This window comes from Silene latifolia, chromosome 3 (assembly GCF_048544455.1).
Source record: "Silene latifolia isolate original U9 population chromosome 3, ASM4854445v1, whole genome shotgun sequence".
Lineage (NCBI taxonomy): Eukaryota > Viridiplantae > Streptophyta > Magnoliopsida > Caryophyllales > Caryophyllaceae > Silene > Silene latifolia.
In genome coordinates, this window is record NC_133528.1 from 139561779 (window position 1) to 139570785 (window position 9007).

General features: G+C 41.3%; 1 protein-coding gene across 1 annotated transcript; it reads right to left on the reverse strand.

Moving 5' to 3' along the window:
* Window positions 1-790: 790 nt before the first annotated feature.
* Window positions 791-1282, reverse strand: LOC141649796 (uncharacterized). Its single transcript, XM_074458475.1, has one exon. The coding sequence runs from the start codon at window positions 1280-1282 to the stop codon at window positions 791-793; it is 492 nt and encodes a 163-aa protein (XP_074314576.1).
* Window positions 1283-9007: the final 7725 nt, after the last annotated feature.

Genomic DNA, 9007 nt, shown 5'->3' on the forward strand with positions numbered 1-9007 from the left:
GTTGTAATAGGTATTTATTTTTAGTTAGGCCAACATTTTCCTATCTCCCCGTGGAGATCGACCATACTTGCCACTGACTTCCGTATCAAAAGCGGTCTAAATGACCTTTTCAACAAAGACGGGTTCAAATACCTTTTTACAAACCGTTTCATAAACATTTTCAAAACCCAGAAGACACCTATTTAGGTCGTCTGCTGCCTCGCGCCTAAACAGGCTCACTGATTTCCAATTTTCAAACCAGGACAGGTCCCTTTGCATCGCTCAAGGGCTCACGCCTCAATAGGCTGTCTGATGCGGGTCCTGCTTCCTTTCCGGCAATTGTCTAGGATGATCCCGATTTCGGTTAACCCGAATACAGGATGGATAAATGGTCATTCATGCTTATCATAAGCTTTCTCCAAGTCCAACTTCAAAGCCATAAATCCTTTCTGTCCTTTTTTCCAACGTATTGAATGAAGAACCTCTTGGACGATGACTATATTATTCTGTCTTTTCGGAACAAAGCTTGCTTGCATATGGCTAATTAGGGTCGGAAGAACAGGTTTCAACCGATTCACTATTATTTTTGTAATGACTTTGTAGGAAACATTACATAGTTCAATGGGACGGAATTGAGAAGACAATTGAGGATGATCCAATTTTGGTACGAGACGGATAAAAGCCTCCACCAATCCATTAGGGAAGACATTATTGTGTAGGGCGTCAAGTGCCATCTTGCATAAACTAGGCATAACAATATTCCATTGAGATTGATAAAAAATTGCCTGGAATCCATCAGGTACCAGAGCTTTTAGGGTGACATCTGATTAAGGGCAAATTGCACTTCAGTAACCGTATAATTCATGTCCAGCTTCTCTGTCTCTGCCATGGGTAATTCTGGGAATGATCCAGTAACAACTCCATCTAAGCAAATATTTGTGACTGGTCCCGAAAAGATGGATTCAAAATAATCCATCACCAGCCTCTTAACATCCCCTTCATTCCAAACCCAGTTACCCAAATCATCTTTCAAAGCTTCAATACGATTATGTTTGTGCCGAATAATAGTACTCAAGTGGAAATGTCTGGTATTGCGATCCCCATCACAAATAGCTTCCATACGAGATTTTTGGAACCAAAGGAGCTCCTCTTCTCTATGAACCTCATCGAGTTGTTTACGCAATTTGAATTCAAAGTTAATAAGATAACTCGATCCCCTAGCTAATTTCTTTTGGACACCCAGCAACCTACGTTCCAAACTCTGTTTTCTTTCAAAACTATTTCGAAATACCGTCTTATCCATTCCTGTAATTTGTTGGCAAAATTACACACAAAGGGAATCAGAGGCTCCTCATTAGACCAATTTGTTTCCACAAAACTCAAGAACTTCGCATGAGACATCTAAGCTGCTTGGAATCGAAAAGGCCTAAGCACATTTGGAATCTGAGCAAACCCATTAGTATTAACGATGATGGGGTAATGATCGGACTGGTTTGTAATAAGACAACGACTCTATCCTTCTGCAAACATAACACGCCAGGAGGAGTTACAAATCGCTCTATCAATTCTAGCCCATTTTCGAGCCTCAACTGTATTCCCTCGAGCCTAAGTATAACTAGGACCCGAATAATCCAATTAAATCCAACTATTAGCCTCAAACCAATCATTAAACCTGTTACATCAACGACGCATACTCTCACTATCACCGTTCCTTTCATGAACAAATAGAGTATCGTTAAAGTCCCTCATCATCAGCCAAGGCCGATTATGTGTAGACGCAAACCCTTCTAGTTCTCTCCATAAATCCTCCTTCCGAGTGGCATCCGGACTTGGACAAACAACCGAATAATACCACGACAGTTCACCCACTCAGGAAATCTCCACCGTAATGTGTTGCGCATGATGAATAATGGGAATAAAAGTAACCTCCTTGGGACACCAGAAAAGGCATATGCCCCCGCTAAAGCCCTCAGCTTCTACACGAGTTCTGCCTCTATCGTTTGTCCGGTTTCACACTCTTTATGCCACTTCAACACTTATGTGGGCTTCCACCAAAGCCAGAACACTCGGATTGTTAATTCAAATAAGTTCCTTAAGCATTGAAAGAAAGGCTCGGCTACTTGCTCCTTGAACATTCCAAGTCATAAGTCTCAAGGTGGGTTGATTATTCAAATTATTAGGAAAACGATCCATAAAATTATCAGGGATAAAATGTAAGGAGGACAGGAATGCCTCACTAATTCGCTGTAGCACTTTCATCGCCCAAGGGGTGACTCTTGCTTCCATTAATAGATTCGGAATACTCACCCCGGAGGAATCACCACATTTAACTCTACCTCCATTCTATGGGCTAGAGGCAGGGCATTGATCATCCTTGGCGTCTCCATTGGGACCGAGACACAAAGAGGTAGGGATGACAATATTACATAGAACCGGATTTGGAGGGTTTTGGTCAGGAGGGATTTCCAGTTCATGTTGAGGAAGAGATGAAGTAAAGGACGACCGAGCAGTCTTTTTGTGTGAAATACGTGAAACCTTACAAGCTAGGGTTTTTTTCTTAAAATTTTCTTTCGAGGAGATATTATTATGAATATTTTTAGATGAATTTAGGATAGGAATTTTCCTAGGAAGTCTTGATACATTCAACGGAATATTAGGGTTGAAAACAGTCAAAGGCGTATAAATATTTTTAGAAGAGGATTGTTCATTGATATTCTTGTCCATGAGAGGAGCCTCTAAATTAGGAGAACTAACAAAATTAGTTGGAATGATAATCGGCGTCGAATGATTTGCCAAATCTTGGGCTGCATTACGATTTCCTTTCCCCTTGACTCTAATATTCCCGCTGATTTCATTCCTAGTCTAATCATCAAAATTCATGGAAATAGAATACTTCTGTTTGGAATTCAAATTTCCACCACCTACCAAATTCGCATTTTTTGTCAAAGTACGGTTAGAACCCGAATGAATTGGAATGTCCACTAATGAAGTCACTTTCAAACAAGACGCCACATCTTTTTTTTTAGTACAAAAGAGGGTATTAACCCGAGAACTAATGGACTAAACGAGGGGCAGTAACCCCTAGAAGATCTTCGTGCAAAATCGATCTGAGGTTATCCGGGGGGTCTTCGATAAAGCTTGGATTAGTAGAAGAGTGAACACCTTGATTTTCTAACCAATCGCTTGCCCGATTTGCTTCCCTAAAGACGTGTTGTATGTGCACCTTCCAACCGGGTAATCGGATAAGCTCTTTGCATCGATGAACAAGGGGTCGAAGGCTATTGCTCATCAATTGATCTTCCAAAACTAGCTTAACACATGTTTCATTATCCATATGGACTAAAAGTTTATCGATTTGAAGAATCCTCGCTCTTTCTAGCCCGATTACAAGAGCTAACATCTCCGCTCTCATAGAAGTACATATCCCACCAGAGAACATGTAGGCTGAAATAAAATTACCTGTATCATCACGAAGAATGCCTCCGCACCCAGCTGGACCTGGGTTGCCCTTAGAGGCTCCATCAGTGTTCAAGAGACACCAACTATAGGGTGGAGGATGCCAACGAATCAACACCTCTCGGGTTCTATGGCCGGGATTAGGAATGAATAAAGAGTATTTGTCAAAAGCACTCTTTGAGGATTCAAATTGTTGATGTAGAAACGGGATGGGGTCTAGCGGATTTTCTTGAGCTCGACCAAAGGCTATATTATTTCTCCATCGCCAAATCCACCAACAAGTGATGGCAAATTTCATTGACCAGTCAGCCAGCCCCACATCTATACTATTGCTAGCATTGAACGAAATCCAATCGCTGTAGGAAATGTTATAAAAAGATGGCATAGATGAAGGAATACCATGTAAGCTCCAAATGTGGCGTGAATAAGGGTAGAGACGAAGAACATGGTCCATATTTTCTTCTTCAGTGAAGCATCTGGGGCAGCTTGGATCGTCAGAAAGATTGCGACGGACTCCAGCGACATTACACATAGCTCTTTTGTGAGCTGCTAGCCAAATAAAAAACTTGATTCTTTGTTGGACGGGAAATTTTCAAATAGCGTGCCAACGAACTTGATTAACTTCAGGGACCAGGTCCATACCTTTAATTATATTAAGTGCGGATTTAATAGTGAATTTTCCGTGTGAAGTTCCATTCCAATACAAGGAGTCCACCAAATTAGGATCGGGTGAGAATGAAAACGATGCAATTCTCAGTAGGCTATCTCGCGGGAGGAAATTAGCAAATACATCCCATTTTCATCCCGATTCATCATCCCACATGTCACTAACGACGGCTCCTAATAAGGTCTCTGGAATAGGAATGCTGGCTACTTCCGAAAGGGTACCCTCCTCCACCCAAGAATGATCCCAAAAGAGGGTGCGTTGACCATTTCCTACAGCCGCAGTAGTACCCTTCACTATATTCGATGCTTGTGACGATATCCCTTCCCAAACATTAGACATGTTCGGTTTTGGTTTGAACATATCAACATCACATCTTCCATTGCAATATTTAGCACGCAAGACCCGAGCCCAAAGGCTGTTTGGTGTCGACAGAACCCGCCATCCTAACTTCGTCAAAAAGGCCGCATTAGCTTGCCTCGAAGATGTGATTCTGAAACCACCATTAATCTTGGGTTTTTGAATTGTCTCCCAAGATAGAAGGTGAATTTTCCTCTTATTCTCGTCACCTCCCCAAATAAACCTTCGAGTCTTACTATCAATGGCGTCACAAGTCGTTTTGGGAATCTTAGCCGTCTGCATACTATAATTAGCCATATAGGATAAAGTGGATTGGATGAGAGTGGCTCTACCTGCTAGCGATAAATGCTTAGTACTCCAACCAGCAAGTCGAGTATTAAATTTGTCAAGAATGCGGTTGAAAGTATGCTTGGTAACTCGACCATTGATAGTTGGCATGCCCAAATAAGTCCCCAAATCATCAGTTATATTGAATCCCAGTTCACCGGCAACTAGATTTTGAGTAGCTATTTGTGTATTTGACGAGAAGAAAACACGCGATTTAGACACACTGACCTTTTCCCCAAAGGCTCGACAAAATGTATTTAGAACATTAGAAATTACTGAAGCTTGCTCAATTGTTGCTTCGGCAAAAAGAACCATATCGTCTGCGAAAAATAGATTTGAAATAATAGGGCCGTTAGAACAAACTCGAATGGGTTTCCATCTGTTACATCGAACTTCTTCATCGATTAATTGTTGTAATTTCTCAAGGCACATAACGAATAGATATGAAGATAATGGGTCTCCTTGTCGCACCCCTCTTGTCGGCTTAAACATTTCAGTCGGTTCTCCGTTCCAGAGGATTTGCATTCGGGCAGTTGAAACGCACTCCATAATGACATCAACTAAATAGGCAGGAATACACATATCATTAAGAGTGTCCCGAATAAAGTCCCAACAAAGTCGATCATAAGCTTTTTCGAGGTCTATTTTAATAGCCATCAAGCCTTTATTGCCCTTTTTCGTGCGCATGGTATGAATAATTTCTTGGAATACCACAATACTATCGGAAATTTGACGGCCTGGAACAAATCCGCTTTGTGTCTCTGAAATGAGATGAGGTAGGACGTTTTTAATTCTGTTAGCGAGAACTTCGCTAACAATTTTATAAGAAACATTGCAGAGGCCTGTAGGGCGGAATTGTGTAATATATTCGGGACCGATGACCTTGGGAATTAGAACAATATGCGTATCATTAAAATTCTCCGGGAAACCTTTACCTTGCAAAGCCTTTATCACCGTTTCACAAACAGACTGTCGGACAACCGACCAATTTTTTTGATACAAAAGAGCTTGGAAACCATCCGACCCGGGAGCTTTAAGGGCTCCTATATTAAATATAACCTTTTCAATTTCGGCTATAGTATAAGGACGGGTTAGCCATCCGAAGTCCTCTCGACTAAGCTCGGGGAATAAATCATATAAGACCCCTACCCCTGCATCATAATCTCCTTGCTGAGTGTAAAGATGTTTATAAAAATCGAGCACGAGTTTTTGGAGTTCATTTTTGTCTTCGACCCATACGTCATCATTATTCTTTAAGGAGCTGATGCGATTTCGCCATCGTCTAACTAAGGTGCTTATGTGAAAATAAGAAGTATTTCTATCTCCGTCTTTGATAAACTCCACACGCAATTTTTGGTACCAAAGAATCTTCTCTCTTTCTAGTATTTCATCCAGTTCCTTGCGAAGCTTAGCCTCCAAAATCATGGTACCCCTGTCCTTGCACATCGATAGTTTCCTTTGATAACCTTCAATTCTAGCCTTTAAATGACGCTTTAGCTTAAAAATATTACCAAAAACCTCTGAAGCTTGTTCGAAAGATGACTGAGTTGAGTGATCAAATTCCCTTCCGGTTGCCAGTTCTCGGTTACGAAATTTGTGAAATTCTCGTGGGTGAGCCAAGCGGCCTGGAACCGAAAAGGCCTTTGTATAGAGTTGAGGGGAGCAAAGCCGTTTGGAGAAATTAGAAGAGGGCAATGATAGGATTCTATAGCTGGTAAATGTTTCACACTTGTATCCCCGAACAACATAATCCACTCGCTATTGCATAATGCTCTATCTAGTCGGGCACTTTATCTCGTTTCCGGTGTATTGCCTCTCGCCTAGGTGTGAGACGGGCCATAGAACTCCAATTCTACAAGAGCACAATTTTCAATCCAAGTATTAAAGAGATCGCACCGCCTTGCCATATTGCTATCTCCCCCGTGTCTCTCAATTAAACTTCGAGTTTCGTTAAAATCGCCAGCCATCATCCACGGGATATTATTCCTTCGAGCAAAGTCTTCCAATTCTGCCCAAAGTTCTCTTCTATTATGCGGGCAGGACTCGCATAGACAGCAGTAAATAACCATGGTGTTTCATTAACTCTCGAGATTTCCATAGTGATATATTGGGAGTGGGATGTAATAGAGGTAATGCGAACTAACTCAGATTTCCAATAAACCCAAATCCCCCCACGAAGCCCCACTGCGTCCACTCAGGCATGACTGTCGTAGCCAACGATTTTCTGAACTTTCTCAGCATGTTCCCCTCCCATATGTGTTTCTATGAGAGCAAACACAGTGGGTTTATAAGTTTGAATAATATCTTTTAAAGCAGACAGTTTAGCTCTACTAGACGAGCCTTGGAAATTCCAGACCATACATGTAATGTGAGGTGAGTTGGGAGATAAGTTAGGTATTCTATCCGACATAAGATGTGGTAAATACTGTAACTGAGAAACATATGATCGACTAATCATGGAGAGTACCTTGTTAACATTCCATGGAATCGACATCTCGACCCAAAGGCTCGTTGGATTTTATTTGACTTGTTGGAACGTCAGGTTCATCATATACGATTCCCTTACCATCACCCCCATAAAGGGTACGGCCATCCCCTCCCACGTCGTGAACATAAACCGTCGGTATGGTGGTATCATTAGAACTTGTGTTAAGTTCAGTATCGGATGTTCTTGGGATGGAAGAAGTTCGACCAATGTTGAGTAATTCATCTCCATGCTTGCTTGCCGTATTCACGGTTTGGATGGGTAAGTTTTCTTGATTAGAAATAATAATTGGATTGGTGGAGGATTTTGGGATATTTCTTAAGTTTAGAATATTGAGTGAATCTTTATTTGCTTAATTTATGGAGGGACTAGGGCTAGATTTTTGGTTGTTAGTGATATTACGTAAAACGTTTGTGTTTTTATGAGATGGATGGAAGGAGATTTTTTCGAAATATTATTATTGGATTTGTTAAGGGAAGTATTTTTAGAAGATATGATTTTCCTATTTTTTTGGTAGATTGGAATTATTTTGCTCCTTATTTTGGGCAATTGGGATTGTGACGGATTGCGAGAAAATACCCTTAGACTTACTCGGGTTCCCAGTATCAACGTTTACCGAGTTAAGTGCATCGAACCGCGAGCCCGTATTGTCCTTCGAAGTACTACCAAATTCGAAGGGTTTTGCTGCTGGTTTTCTCCTCGGAGGTTTCCGGACCATCATCCAATCACCAAAATCCGATTCCTCCTCAGGACACAAACCTGCCTCTAAAGAATTTTCGCTAGGAACATCCATAGCTGCCAAAGTTGTGTCCTGACCTTCGTTTGACATAGGGGTGTCTGTTGAGTTATTGACGACAATATGTGATTTACATTCCTCGGACTGATGACCCATTTTACCGCATTTTAAACAAATCATCTTCAGACCCTCGTACTGAATGTAATAAACCTTTCCATATAAACGGAATTTCGATAGCAAGGGTTTAGTAATATCCACCTCAACACTTAATCTCGTGAATTGGCCACGCTCCGCATTGGCAGTATTTTTATCGATTCTAATTACTTTTCCTATTTTTGATCCTACCTTTTTGAGAAATGTCTCATTAAAATATTCCACTGGCAAATTAGGGATGCGTACCCAGCAGTTAGGAACTTGATACTGTCCTCTGATGGAACGAAACTGGGTATCCATTTTCGGATGGTGAGGTAATGATCGTCAATCATCCACGGTCCTTGGGTTAGAAAGTATTCATAATCTTGCCGAGATGAGAAACGAGCAACGTAATAAGAGTCCGTAAGATCCGTCAAGGTTAGTTTGCCTTTGACGGACCATTTTGCTTGTAATTTCCGCATTAGGGAAAGATACCCGATTTTCTTATCAAACATTTTGATGATGAGGGCATGCCGCCAGGGCTAACGAAGAATGGCCTTCTCCTATTTTATGAGACAGATTTTAGGACACAATTTGTCCTCTTCTTCTTCATCTTCAACATCGTCTTCTGAATCGAACTCGATATCTTCTAGTAATGGGTTAACTGAAGAAATAGGATTCGTAGTAAAGCCCTGCACCATGTCTGTATAAGACTTAGACTGGGTTTGAGGATGTTGGGTTTGGGATTGATTCTCGTTATTGGTAGGATACAGATCCGTGGGACTGGTTTGAGAGGTAGGTTAGCGAGGAAATCTGATAAATGCATCGTTTTCCTCTTTGCATTCTTAGGGAGGGAAGGAAAGTGGTA

Bases quoted from the DNA above. Each gene is read 5' to 3' on its own strand.
- LOC141649796 (XM_074458475.1), bottom strand. From the start codon at position 1,282: ATGGATAAGACGGTATTTCGAAATAGTTTTGAAAGAAAACAGAGTTTG.